We start from the raw sequence: 24733 nt of genomic DNA, 5'->3' as shown, positions 1-24733 counted from the left end.
TTCCAGAATAAGCTGGGATTCCAGACTCTGCCTAGGGACAACTGGAAAAGGGGGTACAGTTTCAAAGATGTAATGTGTGGAAAAGTAACTGGAGATAAGGCTGGCGGGCTTGGGGCAGATCTCAAGGGACTTGAAGGCCTTTTTTTTTTTTTTTTTTTTATGGACAGAAGCGGATGGATAATGAAGCAGCTTTGAAAAGTTCCTGAGTAGGAGAAATTAGTTCCATGCCAGGAGTCAGGCTTTGGTAGGATGACTTAGCTGTCTGGTCCTGATCAAATGTCTAAGAAATATTCTTGGGCCTTTATCTAGTCCCTATTTGTGAAATAATGTAAAGAACCCCCAAGGAGACCAGAGTTACATACTTTGTCGATAATTAGATGTTTGCTCTTGAACAAACCATTTATTCTCGCTGGGACTCAACTTACCCATCTATAAAAAGCGGAAGTTGGCCCCTGATCTGATTTCCCAACACTAGACTAAGAGGAGTATATCAGAAATATAGCAAAATCTTCACTCTCCTCAGGCCAACTAAACAAACAAGTAGACTCTATGATGGCCTGATTCAGAGGGAGCCCACCTCAGGGGTGACCCTCCCTCCCCCACCACTTCTGGCCTACCTCCTGCACAGCCGCAAGCACAACAAGTCCCCAGGCAGGCACAGGGCAGAGAGACCAGGAGTACCAACTGATGGGCTAACTCATCTAAAAACTGCTTCCCGAGGACCTTCCTCTTGGTGCAAGGGATTAAGTCTCAGCACTATGGAGCTACTGCCAGCCACTGCAGCAAAAGTTCAATCCCCGGCCAGGGAGCTGACCCACATGGCACAGCAGACCTCTCATGTCTTCCCACTGCTCTCCTCAGCAGTATATTTCAGTAGATCTGCTAGTTCTGTTTCCCATTCTGTCTCTGATGAATCCTCTCATCCCCTGGACCTCTGGCCTGTACCCCAGTTCTTGGATGCATAAATAAATAAATCTTAAGAAAAAATAAAATAAAAACCTACTGCCTGAATCCAATCAAGATTGTGATTTCATTCACCAAATCAATAGGGTGGCTCATGAATTGGGAGTACAGCTTTGGCCAGAAGTTATCTAGGGTGACAGCGGAATAGAGAGCACAGAGGAGAGAGATGAGGACATCCAGCTTCTGGAAATTCAGTTTGTAGCTATGCTTAGCCTCTCTGACCCTTAGTTTTCTTATTTGTAAAATGAGGACGTTAATGATTTCTCTGCCACTTTAAACCAAAAATTCTATGAACTTATTTATTTCTAACAAAAGATTATTCTCTCCTGGTTATGGAAAACAAAGTTCCCTTTAGAAACTTAGTATCTTTGATAAAACTAGCACGATAAGAAACACACCTAGTCAATCAACCAAGGGAAGAGATAAAAGGATATATTACAGGTAAGAAGGTTACTAGTTATAAAATGATTCAGTAGAAGACGTTACATGAAAGCTAAGAGAAATGAGCTTTGGGAAAGCGGAGAGTGAACAGCTGATTACAATGCGGGGTCCCTACTCCCATCCCCACCATGCCCTTCTCCTTTTCTCAGTCCTGTTGCCTTTGGGGCAGTAAAGATATATTGTGCACGTAGCTACACACCACCTCAGCTTTATCTCGATATTTCTGTGGCCCAGAGCTAATCAAAAGCTGTAAATGGAGGGCCTTCCTGGAAGTGCAAGGGGTTAAGATGCAACCTAGGAAGCTATCCGCAGCCACTGCAGCATGAGTTTGACCCGCAGCCAGGGAGCTACCCACATGGTGCAGCAGACCTCTCCTGACTCTCCCGCTGCTCCCCTCAGCAGTGTATTCAGTCAATCTGCCTGTTCTGCTCTCCATTCTGTCTCTCCTGCACCTCTGGCCTGTACCCCAGTTCTTATGTGCATAAATAAATAAATCTTTAAAAAAAAACTGTGAATGGATTGTTATTGTCATATGATAAATCTTTGTACAAAGGGTTTGGAAAAAGAAAACTAAGAGAAGGTAGGGGTGGGGATGGGAGAAGAGAGTCTAAAAAAAAACAACTAGCAAGAACATGTAATTTCCTAAACTTTTGTTAATGTCTCTGTAACTTCCCCTGCTGTTCCTTTAGTCTGATGATCAACTTTCTAAGACTCTGCCCCCAAGAAATTCTCTGACCCCAATAGCTCTTGCTAACTTCAGAGCACCACACAAATCTCTCTCTCCTCTCACCTGTTACTTTATTATACCTGCCATCTCCTTTTACTATGCTGAAAAATCCCTGAGGGCAAGGAACACATCTAATATATTCTAATTTAGAGAGCTCTGTGCACAGGGTGCACAGTAGGCACTTAGATGCTTACTGAGTTAATTGAACACCTGCTAGGTGCCAGGAAAAGGGCAGCGCAGTTTAGAAGAGCAGACTTTGCCAGCCCTGAGTTGGAATCCTGATCTTGCTATGACAGCTGTATGACCACGAAGAAGCTACCTAAGACTGTTTCTTCATCTTTCACTATCAAATCCACCATCCAACATGCTCTGTACCCATATGACCCGCGAACAGGCCCATCTCTGCAGGTTCACTGGATCCTCATTGATCCTACTCCTGCCTGAACCCTCCAAGACCTTGTTCCAGCATTTAGGCTCCCCCTCCTGCTTCTTCATTGTGCCCACCCCAATGGCCCTGTCCTGTGAGCCCACCGACATAATGTTCCCCATCTTACAAACAACTTCTGTTGGCCCCTCAACCCACGGTCCCCTTGTGCCACTACTAGTGACTGCTCTCCTTTAGAGCAACACCCTTTGAAAGATTTGAGTGAGCTAAACACACAATGCCTCTACTCCTTCACCTCTCACACCATTCGATCCACCCCACTAAGGCTCATCATCACTTTGCTGAAACTATTCTTACAAGGTCACCAAACCCAATGTAATTTCCAACTGATCTTTCCATTCCAGAAGTTTTTTTTTTTTTTGACACATTCACTTTCTCTTTCTTGAAACGTCACTTGACTGTCTGTTTCACCTCTACTAAGCTCATCTCCCTTGTCCTGCACACATTCACACACTGGGCTTCTCCTGTACACCCTCCACCTAGCACAGGTCAGGAATTTAAGGAACACTGACATGACTGGGAATGTGATTTCCATGCTCACTCAGGGCAGCTGCCGCTCAGTCAAAAGCTAATAAGGAGTGGTGGTCAAGACTCGCTCTGAGGGGTAAAGTCTCTGGTGGTGTGGAAATGAGGGAGGAGGCAAACACCTCAGATGTAAAGGTGAGTTCCCCAGTAGAGGAGGAACCTAAACACTAACAAAAAAGAGACGCCGGACTGGAAGAAACAGAGTCTGAGAGCATTGTGAAAGAAATAAGGCTGCAATATAGGAAAGTGAGAGGTATCTGGGGAAAACTCTGGTATTGTGTTCTAAATGGGATGGGTTGGGCCTCCCCGGTGGCGCAGCGGTTGAGCACTGGGTTGTGAAGCTGCCTGCAGCCTCTGCAGTGCCGGTTCGATCCCCAGCTGCTCCCCAGCCACCAGAGGAGGGTCCCGCATGGCGTGCAGACCTCTCCTGCAGCCCGCTGCTCCCCTCAGCAGTGTACTTCGGTCCTTCTGCCTGCTCTGCTCCCTGCTCTGGCTCTGGTGAATTCTCTCACCCTCCCACGCTTCTGACTGTACCCAGTGCTTGTATAAATAAATAAATAAATCTAAAAAATTTTAAAATAAATAAATAAATAAATAAATTTAAAAAAATGGGATGGGTCCGCGAAAAACATTATGATGCCTTACAGTGTAAACCTTATGATGAACTTAAAAGGTTTTAACACGAGTTAGGTGAGGGTTTGAACAGAGAGCAGCCTGGGGATGTTGTCAGCATGAAGCAGCAAACATTTTATTTTTCTTCTTTTGGGTGACGGAGAATGTGCACCTGTAAAGCACAAGATGACAGGAAGCAGCACACAGCAGGGCGCAGTGGCTGGCATGCTTGCAACTGCTACAGGAGACAGGTCATTTCACAGTGCACTACAAAGCCTCAGTGAAATCTGAAACTGATACTTGAAGTCCCTGGGCCCATTCCAGTGTCTCCACCCCTTTGCGTGGAGTGAGGAACAGAAAAAGTTGGCAAAGCCATACTACAAACCACGAAGGGTGGTGATGCACAGGTCAGTTATAACAAACTATTCCTGTCTCAACATACATAAAACAATGTAATCCTAGTAGGAAAACTAGTCTCTGTCCAGAAATAACATAGATTATTCATGAGTTCTGATTATGGTTACTGTTTTATACCAAGATAAAAATCCACGAGAAGTACTGATCTAATTTTTACTGAGCCAACACCCTGGATCAGATGTTATACAAGTGGAGGATACTTGCTTTTTTTTTTTTTTTAATGTATTGAAACTTGGAAAGAAAGATTATTATTTCCTTCATCATCTTGAAAGACTACAATATGATTTGGCTATTAGGATTTACTAGTTTGAGAAAGCATTGTTATACCTTAGGTATTCTAGGGAGCCTTCAAAACAGTTTGTGTTTAGAAGAATTTCACATTCAAATTTTAAAATCCACCACTATAGGAAAAAGGTGATATTGCACCACACCAATAATTCTCCAGCTTGTTAATCTAATGCAGCTCTTTAGTGGGTCTTAGATCTCACCCAATATCTTGCTGAAAGTATGACTTTCCTGAAAAACATATTTTGATTTGGATTTGCCATGGTCATTTAAAATTAAGTTACTCTGAGATTCTCTAGCCCACCTTCCTCTAGGCATTCCTTTAAAGGAAGAGCGCTTAGGTGCAAGGTTCCTGATGCAGAAAAGGGGTGACTCACTGTCCAGTTTACCACTGACTGCGATGATTAGAACAATGGGGTTCAGGCTCACACTGCAATATTATCTAAGGCCATGACTCAAAGGCAGCAAGGCAGTCGGTGTTGAGAAATATAGAGTGAGTCTGTCCCCATTTGTGTCAAAGATACACAAATATGAATGATACTATGACTATGTCCTTTTTATTAATCAGAGAACAGTCAGTGCCTGGCTCATACTATATGCTCCAGAAATTTTTACCGAGTAAACAAATGAATGCACACCCCTGAAACTATTTGTAGATTCACACATGTGAACCTCTCCTAGAGGTAGAAAGGGATGATGATATGCTGAAAGGAGAGTCTCTCAGGGCTACAGTACTCAGTCCTAGTCAGAGCTTCTAGAAGTCACATGCACAGGGAAGCCGGAGTCTGTAGACTAACCCCAAATGCGCCTACGACTTTGGAAGTCAACCTGTTTGCCAGAGTTATAGGTACTGGGTTTTAGACATGGGCCTTAACTTAGGAATTAGCAACTACCCACTTGACCAGGTGCTGCTTGAGGGTAGAGAGCACATCTGTGGTTATACGACATACCCTGCCCATAGCACAGCACCTGGCACGGGCACAACTCAGCTGGTATTTGCTGAAGCAGGCAAAGCGACACACCTTTCCCAACACGCAGCCACCAAAGTGCCTCTGGTATTCCTCCCAGTATTCTACCCCAATTCCACACCATGAATACATATTCAAAATTCCTAATTCTCAGAGGCAAACACTGGCGCAGGTAAAAGTACTAACACTGGGTTTTCTATTTCAAAATGTGTAATTTAGGTTATTTGGATGAAGGGGGGGGGTAAGGGAGGGGGGAGTGAGCAGGGAAGCTTAAAACATTAGAGAAATGTGAGAAACATTTTCTTTCTTTTAAAGATTTATTTATTTATACAAGCACTGGGTACAGTCAGAAGTGCGAGAGGGTGAGAGAGTTCACCAGAGCTAGAGCGGGGAGCAGAACAGGCAGACCGATGAAGTACACTGCTGAGGGGAGCAGCGGGCACGGCAGGAGAGGTCTGCGCACCATGTGGGACCCTCCCCGTGGCTGGGGATCAAACTGGCCTGCGTGGCAGAGGCTGCGGGCAGCTTTGCAGCACAGCGCTCAACCACTGCGCTACTGGGGAGGCCCAAAAAGAAACATTTTCTTAAAACTACAGTAGACTGACAAGATGGTAAAGTACAGGCCACAACCCAAGGGAAAGCTGGCATCCTGAGAGCTAAATGACCACAGAAACTGCACTGACCCAGGGAGTTTGCTAGAATCGGAAAGATGAACTTTGGTTGCAGTGGCTCTCTGGGGAGATGGGCCCCACAACACAAAGCCCAGAGCTCCTGCAAGAGGAGGAGAACTTTCCTATAAGCTAAGATTCCACAGGACTCCTGATGCTGAACTGGAATTGGGCCAGTCCTCTTGCAAAATTACAGTCGGGATTATAGTGGGCTAAAGTACAATCGTCCAGGAGCCTTAAGCCTTGAAATGGCTTAAGCTTAGAACTGGACCTAGACTGAGAATGGTGTTTCCACGTGGGAATTCCTTCACAGTCTTTCTTGGGAAATATATGTTTTTCTCAATCTATGGAAAATTGCCTGAAAAATGCAGAAAACGGGAGAAAAATACTCTAATTCTCCTTTGAGAATAAAGCTTAACAGTAAATGCAGGCTTGAAAGATTCCACTGATGTCAAGTTGAAAGCAAGAGCAGAAAATACTGACACACAAAGTAAAAGACTAAGGTTGACCAGGACAAGTATACACAGGAGAAAGGTAATCAGTATCTAATCAGTTAGTTTTGCCAGGAGCTGTTGCTATGCTGTAAGTGTGTTTATAAGGGTGTGTGTCTGTGGCCTAGGTGCTGTGAACAGTGAGTCATTCTTGAAAATGAAATAAGTTCAGTTTATTTGCACAGTGCATTTTACTTAAACATTAATAGGTGATAACCTCAAGTTTTAGAAGTAAAATAAATCTTAACTTGCTATTCTGACACATGATTCTATGTTGTATTATTAAATCTTGATCAAAGAGGCTTACAGAGTAAGAACATTAGCTAATTATTAAAATAGTCCAGAAAAAGGATAAGTTGAAGAAAAAAGAACAATTTTGTCACCTACTACCAGTTCAATTAATCCACAGACCCACTTAAAAACACTGCATAGTGTTCTTAAGCATAGAAGACAGGACAATTCTGTGGAACGCTATTAATTCAGAAAAGTGTCATTACTGAGAAATTCCTGCTATCTGGGAGACTTTTGCTCTAGCTTCTGTATGTCTAATGCAAGAAGTGTTTACAAATATATCTAGAAACTTACAGCTATGGAAGGTGACAGGGAATCTTGGAATGGACTGTGCCTTTGGGGTGTAATGCTGGGACAAGGTTCCCTCAGAATTCCTTCTCAGGCACTGAAGTCATCAAGGCACCTGACATTCTTCCAAGAGTTCAAGCGCTTGTATTAAATGAACACTTCTTTGAGGACGTCTAAGCACTCCCCTTGGGCTTTACCCTCAGAATAAATAATGCTGCCGCCAACCCAGCTCGGCACCAGTGAGCCAGGGGCCAGCTGCTGAGCTGTTCCCTAATCTGGCCAACTGAACTGGTCCCAGGACCCTCTCCCCCTGCTGCACCTTGAGTCCGAGTCCCTCAGCACTGTGCCCACTTGCATGGCCAACCTCACCTGAGTATATTTTAGAGGTTTCCTTTCTTTCTATAAAACCATCTGCTTTCCATGTTTCAGAAAACTAATTTCTGTCCTTCCACTAATACTGTTTCTTGTTGGAATTTTTTATTTTATTTTTTCATTCGCTATTAGGAATTTAAAGTAGAAGGTGAGGTAGGTCTGTGTGCCTGGTCGGCCATCTTGATCTGGAGTGTCTAGGCCACGGTTCTGCTTCCATCTCTTATCAATATCCTGCAGCTCCTAGATCCACAGATTTCTTTTTATTGGTTACTTTCCTGATGACACACTAGGTTCAGAGTTCTCTGCCACAAATGCCCAGATAACAGCGGTCATGTTCTCCTTGGGCCCTCCACAACTGCGGCTGCCTTGTTTGTTTCCTCTTCCTACTTTATAAATTCTTTTCCCTATGAATCTGGAGAATAGGAAAGAAATCTCCAGACTGGTCATCCCCAAGGAAGGGACAGAATTTGAATTTTTGAATGTGTAAACTATAGTGGTTAAAAAACAAGAGCTCAAATCCCAGCTCCTTTGGCAAGTTACTTAATTTCCACAAATATTAATTCTCACCCATAAAGTTACTCAGGTACCTTCAGGAAGGCTGTGAAGACTCTTTGTAGAAGTACTGATAGATGGTAACGAATGCTTATTAACAAGTTAATATAATTTATTATTGTCATTACTGAAACCTTATCCCTGGATCACAAAAATAGAAGCAGCAGTTTTATCCTGAGTCTCAGCTTGGAAGTCTTTAGCCCTGAAAGAACCTGGTTAAAGAATGTTCTATTTAGGGACTTCCAATTTATGGGAGCCATAAATGTCAATGAGGTTTGAGCTCAAATTCGAGATCAAATGAAGGCAGAAGGCAATAGTGGCCAAAGTCTACCTCGCAACAGAGCCATCTACTTCTGATAGAAATGAGGGCATGAAAAAAGTAAACCATTCTTTTAATTGTCAATCAAAGACAGTAACCTATTCCAAAACACAGGTAGGCTGCTACCTGAACTTGTGGGCATCAAGAAACAGGTACGCATTATCTCCTCGTCACTCACCTCTAAGGTGCTGGAGTTCCATATTCAAACTTTCGATGTTACTCTCGTAGAACTCAAGATTTCCTAGGGTCTCTGTCCTTAATGAGTCTACTTGCTTCTCGAGCATTAAGTTTAGCTTTTCCTGAGCCCTGCTATACACATCCAGGTCCCGCTCCATTTCCTGAATCCTCACCAATACTAAGGGGCACGGAGGAATTTGGTCCAAACTCTTTTCCATATTCTCTGGGCCCTCCTTTCTTAGGGCCTCACAACTAGGGTGGTGAGTAGCTAGGAGCTTGGGGGGTACAGCATTCGCCTTCTGCTGTGCTGCCGGAGGCAGGGGAGCTGGGCGAGAGGGTCGCACTGCCAAGGGCAGCTCAGGCTTCAGGTTCTGGTCACCCAGCCCATGGGGAGAAGGGGATGCTGGCATGCTGGGCCGAGGAGGTGGTGGCCTCAGAGTCTTTCTCCTCCCAGGCAGCTCATGCTGGGTAATCAGCTTTGAGGAACCTTGGACAACATCCCTCTCAGAGTGAAAGTCCATGAATGAAAAGTGGCGCGAAGTTGCATCGGTTTCTGTGCCGGGCGCTGACACACTCTTCTCAAACTCCAGCAGCTGCTGCGTCAACTTAGAATCCAGGTCGGCATGGCCATCTCCCTGGGAAAGTGAGCGTGCTTCCCTTGTGGGCACCCTGTCGTGTGGACCTGGCTTCAGCTCTGATTTCTCTGATGCTGAGTAAAAGCTGGAAGCATTTTCTTTGGGTATGTGGTACTTTTTAGCACACCTTGCCGCACTCTGGGGCTGAGGACTCAACTGGTTGGGCCTGACTATCCCTCCAGAGGGCAAGAGGGAAGAGCCGCTGTGAAGAGGAGACAAGGGCTTCTGGAGGGTGCTGGGCAGGGAGTATGTTCCTCTGGGAGGGAGGCTGAAGTAGTCTCGCATCTGCGCTTCCCGGGGAGTGGGGTCAGGGTACTGGTGTGGGCGTGGAAGGCTCCCGCCTGCTGGAGAGTAACACTGGGGCTTCTGCAGTGTGGGGTGGAGAGGTATCTGAGGTTGGGTGGGAACACCATTGACTGCCTCTGAGGCAACCTTCATGGAAGAGTCTTTGGGATGAGGCTGTTCATGCCCCACACCTGGGCTTCTGGGGGGCCCTCCTGAGGTGCCCCCATCCTGATGAGAGCTTTTATTTACTTCATATTCAGAAGTCAGATGCTCTGGGGAAGAAGTGAATGCTTCAGAAATAACACAGTTAGGCCTTTCTGCCTCATACTCATGAGATTCATGTCTCTTTTCCTCCATTACTAAGGTGTTTTCTGAATAATCCAAAGATGTTTCAGGGATACTTTCCTGCGGCAGATCCACGGTTTCTTCCACCCTTGTTTTAGGACATAGCTTTACAAACCGGTAAGGAAAAATGCCTGTCCTGCCCCTCAGTGATCCTTCTAGCCAGCCATCTTCCAGGGTCCCCAGGATCTGGATCTTATCGCCTACTTCAAAGTCTAGCTCATTTGGCTCCAGGGCTTGGAATCTGTAAAGGGCAATCCCGTAGGTCCCTGCTTCCTCACCACCCTCCTCCGGCCCTCTCTCCTCTTCTGCATGGGTATCTAATTCACCATTAACAATGCAATCCTCTTGATTTCCGGAACTTACGGACTCATCCACAGTCCTCAGGGGCCCCAAGAGCTCTACAAAACCTTCTGGAAAGATTCCTCTTCGGCCCTCTAACTCCCCTTCAAACCAGCCTGGTTCAGGAACTCCAATAATGGTAATCACGTCCCCTTCTCTGAAGTCCAGCTCCTCATCCAGCTGGGCAGAGAGCCCCATCAGTGCCCGCGCTTGACCCATCGAATAGTCAGGAATGTGGAGCTGGGTGCTCTGTGAATGCCACCGCCGGCTTCGGGAGGAGAGGCAGAGCTCATTCACACACGAGGACGGGAAAAAGCCCCGGGCACCCCAGCAGCTGCGACCCTGCAGCCAGCCTGAAGTGGGAGAGCCATCGAGGATCACTAGGTCACCTAAAGAGAGGGAAGCAAAGAAAACGGGCTTAGTCATCACCCCAGGTTCTACAACGACAGCACAGCTCAACACTTGTAACATCTGCCAAGTTCAAGAAGATACTCATTTAGAGCTGTTCAGGCATGAACACTTTTGACAATTTAGTGCCAATATAGTGAACATTCTGGTAAATCAGTGGTTTTCCAAGTATGATCATGGAATCCTTGGAGGGGGGATTAGTGGTGTTCCCCCAAGATCCTTTCAGAAGGTCTGTAAGGTCAAAAATATCATACCCTCTTCACATGCTTCCGTCAAAACAACATTGCAACAAAGTGAATGCAGACGCAAATGTGAGAATCTAGCTTTCCTCTATTAAACCTTGTTAAAGAGACTTGTAAAACTGTGAACTAACATCACTATTCTCACTAAGTTTTTCTTTGTTTCTAAATCTAGTTATTTTTTCTTAGAAAAACATCACTGAGTGGCCGTGCCCTGACCAGAGTACCACTTGCCAACACTCCCCCTGATCACAACCCAGAAACTCTCTGAACCCCCTACTTCTGTGATTTTTATGGGGGCTTTATCACACAAGCATGACTGATCATTAGCTCTACTTTCTGCCCTACTCCCTTATCAAGAGAATGGGGGAGGGGCTGCAAATTTCAAGCTTCTAATCAAACTGATCTTTCTGGTGACCAGCTGCCACCCAGAAATCTACCAAGAGTTGCCTCATTACACCAAAACATTCTTTTATCATTCAGTAGCTCACAAGGATTCCAGAAGTCCTGTGTCAGGAACCAGGGAGGGCAAAGACCAATACACATTTTCTATAAACTCATAACAAGATAGCGAAGCACTTAGCAAAATCATGCTTCACTTTCTAGGCAAGTATATTTGAAAACTGGATTATCTTTTAGGGTATCAACTTATACACCTTTGATTTTTTTTTAAATTAAATATGCTCTATCTTCCCACTAAGTGAATTACAGTTCCTTATTGGCAAGTATCACTTCTCTTTGGTGTTTCAAGAGTCTGGTACAACGCTTTTTGTAGAGCAAGTACTCAATGTCCATTTGCTAATGATGATGATTATTCAACTCCAACTCCCAGATAGATCCATTAAATTTCCCTCCAAAACTGGCTCTACGCCGCTAACTTCACCACCTCCAATTTCTACTTCTTCTTTTTTTAAAAGATGTATTTAAGCATACAAGAACTGGGGTGTAGGCCCAAGGTGTGGGGGGTGAGAAGATTCACCAGAGACAGATTGGGGAGCACAGCAGGCAGATCTACTGAAATACACTGCTGAGGGGAACAATGGGCAAGACAGGAGAGGTCTGCTGCGCCATGTGGGCCACCTCCCTCGACGGCCGGGGAAATCGAACTTCTGCTGCAGTAGCTGGCAATAGCTTGATAGCACTGTCTTTAACCCCTAAGCCACCAGGGAGGCCCCAATTTCTTCTTTTAATATATGTATTCCACGTATTACTCCTATTTGCCACCACTCTAGTCCAACTCCAACTATCTAACCCTTTCATGCCTTGTCCCTCATAAATTCTCTTCTAGTTTCCCAAATGACATTGCCAAGTTAAGATGATAAATGTGCCAATTTTATCATATCCTGTGCTCAAACTTTTTTTTAAAAAAAGATTTATTTAATGCATATAAGAACTGGGGTACAGGCCAGAGGTGTGGGGGTGAGAGGATTCACCAGAGACAGAGTAGGAAACAGAACAGGCAGACTGACTGAAATATACTGCTGAGGGGAGCAGTGGGCGAGACAGGAGAGGTCTGCTGCACTATGTGGGTAGCTCCCTGGCCAGGGATTGAACTAGTGCTGCAGTGGCTGCAGACAGCCTCATAGGTTGCATCTCAGTCTCAACCCCTTGAGCCACCAGGGAGGCCCCTCCCTTGCTCGAACTTTTAGCATGAGACATGAAGGTTTCTTTAAACTGTCAAAGCATTCTTCTCTAATAATCCTATTATTACCTGAAATTATACGAAATAAGTTTGCTCTGGAAGCTCTCTAAAGAGGTTAAACTACCAAAGGCTATTCTGATGCTTTTACCCATTGCAACTTGGCAATCATATCCAGCCAGGATCTCCTCCAGCTTCCCATATGGTGTCACCTCTGACACCCTCTTCCACACAAGGTATCATCCTTGTCTCCCATACAAGGCTTTCTACCTGAAACCTAAGCATGCTTCTCTTAAAAACCTTAAAAGCCCACTTTTAAAAAAAGATTTATTTTTATTTATTTATTTATTAAGAACCCCCCACACCTCTGGCCTGTACCCCAGTTCTTGAATGCATAAATAATCTTAAAAACAAAAAAAGAACTAAGATGTAGGTCAGAGGTGTGTGTGGGGGGGGGTGGGGGTGCTGTGAGAGGATTCACCAGAGACAGAGCAGGGAGCAGAACAGGCAGACCTACTGAAATACACTGCTGAGGGGAGCAGTAGGCGAGACAGGAGAGGTCTGCTGTGCCATGTGGGTAGAGGTCTGCTGTGCCATGTGGGTAGATCCCCTGGTTGGGGATCGAACTCATGTCACAGTGGCTGGTGATAGCTTGATAGCCCTGAGACTTTAACCCCTGCGTCACCAGGGAGGCCCTAAAAGCCCACTTTCATCTTTGCTGTCTGTAACCTACCAAAGAAATGACTATGTCACTAATTTTGGTAAACTACACAGTACCAAATGTAAAACTCTGCACTTAATATAGGTACAATTTTCTGTGCTTTGATACTGTGTTGCTTAGCTGTTCTTGAAAAATAGGGTCTTTGGTCCTATATTCCTTTAATTTATGACTCAAATCATTGATCAGAGCTTGGGGGCCTGAGAATTACAAGTGATTTTTCTCTCACTAGCTCTCAGGCCATCCTGTCAGGGCCACAGAGGGAACTCACTGGAGACATGGCCATAGTTCAGACATAATAATAGGTCTTTTCGTGAATACGAAGAATAAAAGCATGCTTGCTCCCTCTCTGTTGACATTAAAACAAACTGGCTTTCTTAAAATTGTGGAATTACAGTATTTTCCTTGTTTTTACAGCTTTCTTTGAAACCTTAATATAATAGGGCCTGTTTTCATATCTAATTTCAGCTGGTTATCATTTTGTTAGTTATTTCTATATAATAAAGGTGGAATTTTTAAAAGAAAGTCAGTGACACTAGTCACCTACACTGATCGTTCCAAAAGAGTCTTGCTTCTGATTTTAAATTAACTCAAAATACAAGGAACAGACCAAAATGACAGGACAGCTTTGGGAAGAGGAAAAGGGTGACACCTGCTGGAAGAACCACTGGTGATTCCCAGCCCAGAGAGAATCTCCCTGGAACAATATAAGCATAAACAAAATTTCACATAATTACTAGGGGAACCAGGTCCCCCAAAATATATCTATGAACTCTAGGAATCCTAGGTTAAGAATAACAAAAATAGGGCCCCCCTGGTGGCGCAGGCGGTTGAGCGCAGTGCTGTGAAGCTGTCCGCAGATCTGTAGTGCCAGTTTGATCCCCGCCGGCCTTGGAGCAACCCACATGGCAAGCAGACCTCTCCTGTCTCGTCCGCTGCTCCCCTCAGCAGTGAACTTCATCAGTCTGCCTATTCTGTTCCCGGCTCTGTCTCTGGTGAAACCCTCTCACCCTCCCGCGCATCTGGCCTATACCCCGGTTCTTGTATAAATAAAATAAATCTTATATAAAAAAAAAGAATAACAAAAATAGTTGATATTTATTGAGTACTAACCTTGTGCCAGATGTTTTACATGTATAGCCTCATTTAACCCTAACAACTATACTAATGTAGCTATTATTATCTTCTATTTGTAGATAAGGAAACTGAGCTGAGAGAATTTATTTCACTAGCCCAAGGTCATAGCTACTAAGTTGTGGAACTGTGCTATCAGAATTCTTATCCCCTAAGCTATACTGCCTAAACACAAACATATATGTACATGTGTGTACATGTGTATACACATGCATAGATACAGACTAAACATTTCTATATACACATACGTATAATTTTATAATTAAAAATATACATCTGTTTTTTCTTATTAATTCATTGATATTTCTGAAAGGTAAGTAAATAATTAAGTAAAAATTATTTAGCAGTTGGGGCCTCCCCAGTGGCGCAGTGGTTGAGTGCTGGGTTGCGAAGCTGCCCGCAGCCTCTGCAGCGCTGGTTCGATCCCTGGCTGCTCCTCGGCCACTGGGTGAGGGTCCCACATGGCGCGCAGACCTCTCCTGCCACCCGCTGCTCCCCTCAGCAGTGTACTTCATTCCTTCTGCCTGCTCTGCTCCCTGCTCTGGCTCTGGTGAATTCTCTCACCCTCCCACGCTTCTGACTGTACCCAGTGCTTGTATAAATAAATAAATAAATCTTTAAAAAAATTATTTAGCAGCATGGTGACGCACAACAGATATCAACATTGTCCCACACATTCTTAAGGCTCCCAAATCCCCCACTGACATGTATAAATTGACAAAGGGTTGTTGACACAGAAAAGGAGAAGCTACACTGTTGCACTGAAGGTTCTAAGAAAACATAAAGAAACCACAGAAGAGGATTAACAGTACCAGAACATGGGATAGAAGCAAGTGCATTACTCATGAGCTGAGAGAATGATATAGTGGAGGAAATAATTTTTACTCTAAGTAGAAAGACAATTCCTAATACGACACTTGAAAATCAGGGAGCCTCCATTCCAGTTTTATAAACTGTATGTGGTATAAAGCAAAACTTTAATTTCTTAGTGATTTTTATCTTCAAATAAGAAAATGAATATCTGTTAACAGGATTATCATGTGTAAGAGGAATCAGAATCATTTCTCTGTCTTATACTAAACTTTCCAGAAAAAGACAAAAGAAAAAAGCTATGGAAAGAGCTAACTTCCTCATCCTCAGGGATGTGAGCTTCCAGATCAGAAGAGATGTGAAGAGCAAAGAAGGAAAAAGAGCTGAACAGTGAGTGTGTTTATTGGCAATGGAGTAACTGAGAAGAGAGAAAGGCAGGTCTGTCTAGTCCCTTCCCTTCATCTCCTCTGCCCTGCCTCCACTTCCCTTGGGCTCCACTTACATCTGCAGGCTCATTAGGTACAATTAGTTAAAAGCTGGTTGAGATATGATCTATAGATCCCATTACCCAGGCTGATCTTGAGTCAGTCTTGGCAGTCATGAGTCACACCTGAAAGGCCCACAGCAGGGTCTTTCTGATAATCCCTTATGTGGTCCTGCCATTCCTGAGATGGGTTTTAACTTCAAAGGCAAGTGCAAAACACATTAGGTCAGTCTTGCCAGGGAAGGCATTCAGCAGAAATTTTCTTTTGTTTTTTAGTGCCTTAGACTTGACTAGTAATTATGAAGCAATAAAGCTAATTCTGGAGAAGCCACACCCTCAAATTCTTCAAATGTAGGCACAAGCTCATAGTCCCACGAGTATATTCTTATACCCTCTATTTGCTCCAGGAAGCAGGTGTAGGAAGGACAGGTCCACCCACACCCCCTGCAGGAGCCAGAGGAGCCACGGTGCCAGGCCTTTCTCCTCTGGTGACGTGGACTGGAGCTGTCCACTGGGAGAGCTGTTGAATAGGCACAGGTAGGTTCCCGCTTTAAGAGCTTCGCTGTTCTGTCTTCCTTCCCCACACTCATTAGCAAGGAAGTTCACAGAACTGAGGGAGAAGCAGAGTGTAAAGTGAAGTGCAAGGAACTCTCAAAATAGATTTTGAGGATTAAGGTCAAAATTCAATATCCCTTTCTTTTTGTTGACTAAGAGTTAGGGAAGTTGGGGTTTCTCTCTCTTTCTCATCTGTGTACATGGTTTGAGAAATCAAGCCTATCCCTCTAGTGTCATGCTCATAGAGCAAATAAAAATACGGTAGATTAAAGCTGTTAAACATACTCAGCAAGTTCTACTGTTTTGATGACTGTTCTTAGTTGTCACGATATTGCAATGGTCATCTCAGTTGGGAAAAGGACACTTCTGGTTTCTGTGCGTATGCAGAAATGTATGGACTTAATTAAGTATGAGTGTTAAGACATCTCTAGAAGCCACAAGTGGAACTCTAGAACTGCTTTTGTCATGCATACTGCATTTTGTTCTTATTCTAGATTCAAGGTGCCTAATACTGTCCTAAGTTGTATAGGCTCAGTATAATGCAGTTCTGTCTTGTTTGTGCTTTCTAAATTCAGTATTGATGAGCTGACTTCTGTTATAGAAGTCTTAAGTCTCAGCAAAGAAGAAATGAGAAATACATGGAATATCACTGAGCTACAGCTATGACTATCCATTTTCAATCACTTCCTTAAACTGGTTTTGATGAGAATTTTAATTACTTTTCTCTAATGGTACAGCAGTACATGAGGTACAGTAGTACAGTATAGTAGTACATAAGTAGTAACATGTACACAGATGAGAAAGAGAAACCCCAACTTCCCTAACTCTTAGTCAACAAAAAGATGCTGTTTTGCATGTGTCTCTTAATTCCCACACTACAATTCCTGCTCTAATATTATGCATTGACAATAACGCTGTCAGCAAAGTCATATCAGTTTTTATGGGAAAAAAAGATAAATGTAGTCTAAAGTATGGCTACAGCTTGGGGTAGTGGAAAGAGAATGCACCGCTTAGAATCAGGGAATGTGATTTCACATCCTGAGGCCAAAACTTCTTACCTTTGAATTTCATTTTCATTATTTAGAAAATTCACTTAACAATCCCCACCCCGCTACCTCCCAGGTCTGTGTTGAAGATCAAATGAGAATGTATCTGTGAGAAAATGCTGTGGAAAGTATAAAATGCTACTAAAATACAAGGCAGTAGCAGTGAATGCTGTTCTAGCTGAAGACTCTCTAGAGGACAGAGAAGCTAAAACAATTCATTTATGAAAATTCAAAATAAGATCTAGCGGTCAACACAGGCAACTCCACCAACCCGACTTTAAAAAGCTCTCTTGTGGAGGATCCACTCACCTCGGTGCAGGGGAAGACTGTTTAGTTCGTGGGATGTAAAGTCAGAGATGCAGATGAACAGCCTCTCTCCCTCTTTCAGGCTGGGAATGGTCACAATTTCCACAAAACTGCTGGGGAACTGTCCTGAAAATAATAAGGAACATTTCCAATGTTGAGATTTTTCTTTCTGTGGACCAGGACCAAAAACTTCTTTTCTGAACCTACTTATTAAGCCCTAAACTGAAAACTCACTGAATTCATATTAAGAAAAAGTTGATGCTTGTGGAATTAGATGCTTGCAGAACACAGAGAATACAACTCCATGCACAGGCGTGTACTAGGTAGCACCACGCAATGCACTCTGCAGAGGGAAAAGCGAGAGAGATGGCCTTGGCCCTAAAAGATCTTAAAATCCAGTTCAGACACAAAATCTAATTTAGATATGAACAAAAATTCAATTCTGAAGTCAAGCGTCTCACAGAGGTACATACGTTGCTATGGAAGTTCAAAGAAGGTAGAGAATGAGCCATAAAAACTTTTGTGAAAAAGATAGTATTCGAGTATGAAGTAGGGTTACAATAGGTAGTAGACAGACAGAACCTGCTAGTTGGGAAGCATAACAAACTGTCACTGGTTCCACTAAGTATCTCCTGCATCTGTCCACTGACCTCCAGGTCCACCACCTTGGGCCATCAGCATCTCCCACCTGGATCGCTCAAGAACTTCCTATCCTGCCTCCTGCCTTTTATTCTGTCCCTGCCTGTTATTCTTCAGTTTTCCATAGTGAACTCTCTATAATACAAAGCTGATTGTGCGTAAAGCACAACTGTGGTTTCTCACTCCCTTAATTCCTTACCCTGATAGACTGTCCTCCAGGATCTAGCTTCTGCTCATCACCCAGCACCATCTTCTCATCCCCGACCATGCCTAGTTCATGCCATACTGAACTCTTCCCAGGTCCTCTGAGGTCTTTCTCTTTCATTTCTGGGCATCTGATTAAGCAATTCTCCCTCCTACCTTCTGGGCTTTGCTAACTCCTAGTCATCATTTTATCTCAGCTGAGACATGACTTTTCCTGGGAAGTAATCTATTATCTCCCAAATGTGGGTTACATATGAAGACTCTGTTCTAAGAACTGAACAACATACTCCAGCCCAGATTTACATAAATATATGTAAGATAAGGATTGGATTATCAAAGGTATAGAGAGTATGTGAAAAACTTCCACCCTAAGCCACTAAATGAAAGACATTGGTGCTAACATGTATTTAAAAGAACAGAAGAAAGGAAACCAGATACGTGGACAGTGGGAGGTAGGTAGCATCTAGCGCAGATGGTAACCTTAATAAAATCAGGCCAACCATGGATCTAGGAAAGAATGAACCATGCTCCCTCAAAGCAAATGAAAGAAAAGGTAGAAAATGTTAAAATAGTCAGAAAACACAGGTAGAGAGCAACTTTTGTTCCACTAGTCAGAGATAAAAACTGGTAATGAGAAACAAGGGCAAACTATAGGGAGTTCTGAAAGTGGAAGGTATATTTGCAGAAGAGAACAGTGCTGACTACAAAGGATAAAGACCTGGGAAAGGAAGGGAAGGACAGATTCAAAAACTTGGGAGGGGGCACCTGGCATCTAACCATTTCAAAACTTTAAGAACCAACAGGAGAGATGGGGTGATAAGGGACATTCTCTCTTGGATGGCAGAGACCACAAGGAAAGCACAAGGGATTCTAAAATGGATTAACTTGGGCTTCCCATTTAACCTTTATTTATTAATTTTTTTAAAGATTTATTTTATTTATTTATGCACACAAGAGCTGAGGTGCAGGCCAGAGGGTGGTATGTGTGAGAAGATTCACCAGAGACAAAGTGGGGAGAAGAACAGGCGGATCCAATGAAATACACTGCTGAGGGGAGCAACAGGCAAGACAGGAGAGGTCTGCTGTGTGGTGTAGGTCAGGTCCCTGGCTAGGGATCAAATTTATGCTGTGGTGGTTGTGGATAGCTTCATAATACTGAGATTTAACCCCTTGAGCCACCAGGGAGGCCCTTAACCTTTATTTTACTGCTGAAAGCAGGGTGGGCCCATGGTCCATTTTGCACACAAGGAATTGTGAGCCTCTTACCTGTCACATCGTCTTTCTTTCCGAAAAGCCAAAATTCATCCACCACTGCCAACACCTCAATGATATCTCCCACAAAGAGTGGCAGTTCTTCTGATACACTGGGGCAGAAGTCAAAGATGGCTCGAACCACTGAGCCAGCCTCCATGGTTAACCTGCAAAGAAAGGTCAAAAGGCACAAGAAAGCATAAATCCTGGGGTCACTGTAATAGAGATCTCTAGCTTGAGAATGACACCGCTTAACAGACAGAGGTAATTATAATGAAGTCAAAGCTAAGCAAAAAAGAAGTCTGTATTTTATACTTTAAAAAAAACAAAATACAGGGCCTCCCCTGGTGGCGCAGCGGTTGAGCGCTGGGCTGCGAGGCTGCCCGCAGCCTCTGCAGCACCGGTTTGATCCCCAGCCGCCTGCGAAGGTTCCACAAAAATAAATAAATAATAAATAATAAAAATAAAAAAACAAAATACTATCTCATTTACTTTTTAAAAATAATCATTTCCTTATACATTTTTTTCATGTGATTCTCAAATTGATTCAGGAATTTAAAGAAAAAGAAAGAGACCTGTAGCTGTGGTCGACAGAGAAGATGCAAGTTGGGGAACATAGGCTTTTCAGTAACTTTAACGGGGCAGTAAGGAAAATAACATTTTTAAAGTACCACACAACACGGTACTTTTAAAATATGGTACATTGTAAGACACATTATATACCTCCCTGGTTTCTTCAACAGAAGACACTAAATATGATTTACTCTTTGGCTGATGGGCACAAGTTCATTATTAAGACCATATATTTACTGCATTGTATTACATAATATCAGTGTTGTACAATTTTTAGGTTTTCTCTTTTGATGTCAGCCTTCTTCTGTTACCAATTTATCTCCCCTGTCAACTTTCATTACCTTCTTTCTAGATTGTTGTTTAAGATATTCTGGGGGAAAGGGACCAAACACACACAACTAAAGTTATTGAAAGTTCCCAAATAAAAACCAAACAAGATCGGAGAGGCTAACAAAGTCTGTGGTGGTAAGCACATGTGGTAATACTGGAGTTTTTCAATAGTTATTATTTTTTTTAATGTGCTCTGAGGCCCCTTTCTTAATTCCTGGCTATCTTCCAGTGAGCTAATGTTGCCAGATGTCGGATTTCCACATAAGGATGTTGTCATAAATTTTTTTTCAAACAAACATAACATTTTACAAACCTTAGTCATCTATACATTATTACCATAATGTATAAAAGGTGGATGACTTTTTTCTTTTTTCAAATTCCATTTCACAATCAGACCAAATATATGCTCATTAACTAAAATATCACGTAAAGAATCAGCATAAGCTTCTTAGGGTTACAGAGCTCTCCTGTCACGCTGAGGAACAGAGTTTGTGATCTGAAGGAGTTAAAGCTTCTCCCTGAGAATCTTCTTGCTCTACCAGAAAATGACTCAGAAGCAGAGGAGGGTCTGGCTCAACAAACGCTTTACTGACTGACCTCCCACCCTATCGGAATGAGTGCGTAATCGCTGAGGAACACACACCCTGGACAGCGCTGAAGTCAAGCCTGGCTAAATTTCAGGATTCATGCGCTGAGGCCAGGAAGGAGATCTTAAAGCCCTCTGTTTTATTATGTGCAATATCATGGATTTCATCTCAATCTTCTCTGTTCTGTGCACACTATGAAAAGCAACTATTATTCTTCTCATTTGAGTCATTTTAGAAGCTTGGACATATATTTTGAAACGTAATCAGAAATAGCTTATATAAGCTGTTCCACCAACTCCAGATGGAAGTAAAAAGAACAGCAGAGGAAACCAGACCACAGATGGGCTAGAGAGAAAACAGAGGAAAAAACAGCCTTCATGGCACGATGTGAGGGAAACAGAAAAGTCTGCTGTGAAAACAGCACCTTCTCTTGCTGGTGAACACCTGTGTTTCCAGTTTGGGAAGTCATTCTTCATTTGACATGTAAATAGTCTTAATTCCTCAAATGCTTTTGCAATGTAGAACCCTTTGAGGGAAAGGATTTTTGTCTGTTGTGTTGGTTGTCTAGAGCAATGCTTTGCTCAGAAAATGCTCTCAGGTTTTCAGTGAGCAAATGACTTGTTGAAAATCCATGAAATTGTTCATATCAAAATCTCTATCACTGCTTATGTAAGGCTAAATTAACCAGCTCCTCACTACCAATAGATTTACCTCCCAGCTTCTACAACAGAGTCATATAAATCTTTCAGGTCAAACGTTATTTTCTCAGACTTCATCCTCTGCAGTCCACAGGAGTAAGCAGAGGGTGACAGCTACCATTTGAGTCTATCCTGTGCCAGACACTGAGCCAGGAGCTGGAGACACCACCACACTGCAAGGCAGGGGGCAAGGGGCTGGAGTCAGGGTTCAAATCCCTGCAACACCCCTGAGCAATACACGGAACTCTCCAGTAAAGAAGTGGCTAAGTCAGAACCACAATTCAGGCTCATGTCCTCTTTCTATGAAAATCACTTCTTATTGGAATTTCCTTCAAAATCTTGCAGCATTTCATTTTCTCCTCATTGGTTCACCAACATTTTACAATGAAAATTTACAAATAGCAAAGCTAAAAGACCTTTACACTCACCTGGATTCTACCATCAACATCTTGCCACAGTTACTTTATCACATATCATCTCTTTATCCACTCAACAGTCCATGGTTTTTTTTTCCCCCCTCTTTCAATACACTGTAAATATTTAATTTTGTTTTATTTTGGATGCATTCCAAAATAAACCATAGTTTCTTCCTCCCCCGAGTATTTCTATAGACATACCTCCCCTGAGTATTTCTATAGACAGACAGATACAGTTATCTTAACTAGAGTAAATATGTTTAGAGGTTTTTTGGGGCTTTTTGGGTTTTGCTTTTGGCGAATACCATTTGCCTCTCTTGATCTAGATACAATTCTTTTCTCCTCCTTTTCTGTCAGTGAAATTGGCTAATTTTGTAAATTGCTAATTTTTTTTTAATAATGAATTTTTTTTTAAGATTTATTTATTTATTTATACAAGCACTGGGTATAGTCAGAAGCACAGGAGAGTGAGAGAATTCACCAGAGCCAGAGCAGGGAACAAAACATGCAGACTGACAAAGTACACTGATGAGGGGAGCAGCGGGTGGCAGGAGACGTCTGCTTGCCATGTGGGACCCTCGCCGGGATCGACCAGCGCTGCAGAGGCTGGGCAGCTTTGCAGCGGGTGGCAGGAGACGTCTGCTTGCCATGTGGGACCCTCGCCGGGATCGAACCAGCGCTGCAGAGGCTGCGGGCAGCTTTGCAACCCAGCACTCAACCACTGCACCACCAGGGAGGCCCCCTGTAAATTGCTAGGTTTTACTTATTACTCAGCAGCTTAAGAATTTACAAGGTCCTTCTATTTTCTATAATCATTCACATATTCAAGAAATATTTATCAAGCCTAAGAATCATCTGAATTCCCGTGCAGGCTAAAAACTGTATTGGTAGGCTAATCATTCGATGACCTTTTAACCCAATATTTTTAAAACATTTATTCGCTAATCCTGTTGGTGGCTGACGGTACTATTTAAATTCTCCTTTATTGTCCTAAGCAATTCAACTCCTTTCCCAAAGTATCCATCCTACTTAGAAAAAAATAAAACCTTGCAGACAAACTCACCACTAATCTTAGAAGAGGGTGCTCAGGTTTGTCTCTCAGTGGGGGTGGGGAGAGGAAAGACATTGATTCTTAAATCTGCAGTGGTTTTTTTTCAGTGTGTCAAGAGTAGACTATATCAACATTTTCTATGGGCTAAGGCCCTTGCCAGCTGCCTTTTAAAAAAAATAATATTTATGTATTTTTGCATACAGGAGCTGGGGTACAGGCCAGGGATGCAGGGGGTTGAGAGGATTCACCAGAGACAGAGTGGGGAACAGAACAGGTAGACTGACTGAAATACACTGCTGAGGGGAGCAGCAGGCGAGACAGAAAAGGTCTGATGCACCATGTGAGTCAGCTCCCTAGCCAGGGATTGAACTCATGCTGCAGTTCATAGCTTCATTGTGCTACATCTTAACCCCCTGTGCCATCAGGGAGGCCCTGCCAGCTGCCTTTTAATGCACTTTTACTCCCATGATATATGAAGAAACATTCAAAAATGTTGCGTGGGGGATAAGTCATTTTCCCAAAACATGTTCTGAAGACGCCAATTATTGTGTTCCAAAATATAAGCATTCCACGGTCATTATAAACTTGGGAAGCTAAAAACTATATTTCCTCCTTAGGAGGGCATAAAAAACACTAGTGTGTTAAAGACTGAGACAGTCCACCCCAAGCCCTTTTAATCCAGCTTTTCTAGATCTGTCTGGCCAGAGAACTTATTTCCAGTTATATTTCAGAATTTTTTTAAACTTCATCTCTCCAGAAAGCTTGCTGCTCCCATGAAACACTTTCTGTCCAGAACTTGTTCCTTGTTGACATGCTGTTTCCTTCAACCATGATGGGCTCCCCTGTTTTTCCACATATTTAATGCTTCTCACTCTCTCCCACCTCACATACTCAAGCCTACCTCCACCTTTCATGTCTCAGCTCCAGGATTCCTTGATTTTTATATCACCTAGTAGAGATGTAGGACATGTAAAATTTAAGCCATGAGAATGAATGTATTAATGAAAATATATTCAGAAATAAGATAACATTTAAAAAGGTATCTGATCAACTCAAGTGTCCATCCATACAAAAACAAAATGTGTATACATATAATGGAATATTAGCCTTAAAAAAGGACATTGTGACACATGCTAGAACATGGACAAACTTTGAGGACATTATGCCAAGTCACAAAAAGATGAATCCTGAATGATTTCACTTCCATAGCAAGAGAAGTCAAACTCATAGAATCAGAAAACAGAATGATAGTTGCCAGGGGCTGGAGTAGGAGGTGAGCACAGAGTGTCTGTTTGGGAAGATGAAAATTTCTGAAGACAGATGGTAGTGGTGGTTGAACAACAATGTGAATTATTTAAATGCCATAGAATTGCACACTGAAATATGGTTAAATTGATGAATGTTATAGTACATGTATTTGCCACAATAAAAAAAGCTTTTTTAAATATATATATATCAGAAAATGTGACAGAATGTAAAAGACCTGGGCAATGTCAGTAG

The 24733-nt window shown here is 43.0% G+C and overlaps 1 protein-coding gene across 1 annotated transcript in view; it reads right to left on the bottom strand.

Moving 5' to 3' along the window:
- DNMBP (dynamin binding protein) overlaps positions 1-24733 on the bottom strand; it is an 86880-nt gene that overhangs the window by 35109 nt on the left and 27038 nt on the right. Inside the window, exons 2-4 of the mRNA XM_037498045.2 lie at positions 19594-19745; positions 17488-17610; positions 8543-10534 (exon numbers count right to left, since the gene is read on the bottom strand). Coding sequence (XP_037353942.1) covers positions 8543-10534; positions 17488-17610; positions 19594-19738 — 2260 coding nt within the window. The 5' untranslated portion in view covers positions 19739-19745. The remainder of the gene's footprint in view (positions 1-8542; positions 10535-17487; positions 17611-19593; positions 19746-24733) is intronic.

Source organism: Talpa occidentalis, unplaced genomic scaffold (assembly GCF_014898055.3).
Source record: "Talpa occidentalis isolate TD23 unplaced genomic scaffold, MPIMG_talOcc4v2.1 talOcc4.8, whole genome shotgun sequence".
Lineage (NCBI taxonomy): Eukaryota > Metazoa > Chordata > Mammalia > Eulipotyphla > Talpidae > Talpa > Talpa occidentalis.
This window is presented reverse-complemented; position numbering and strand designations above follow the sequence as displayed.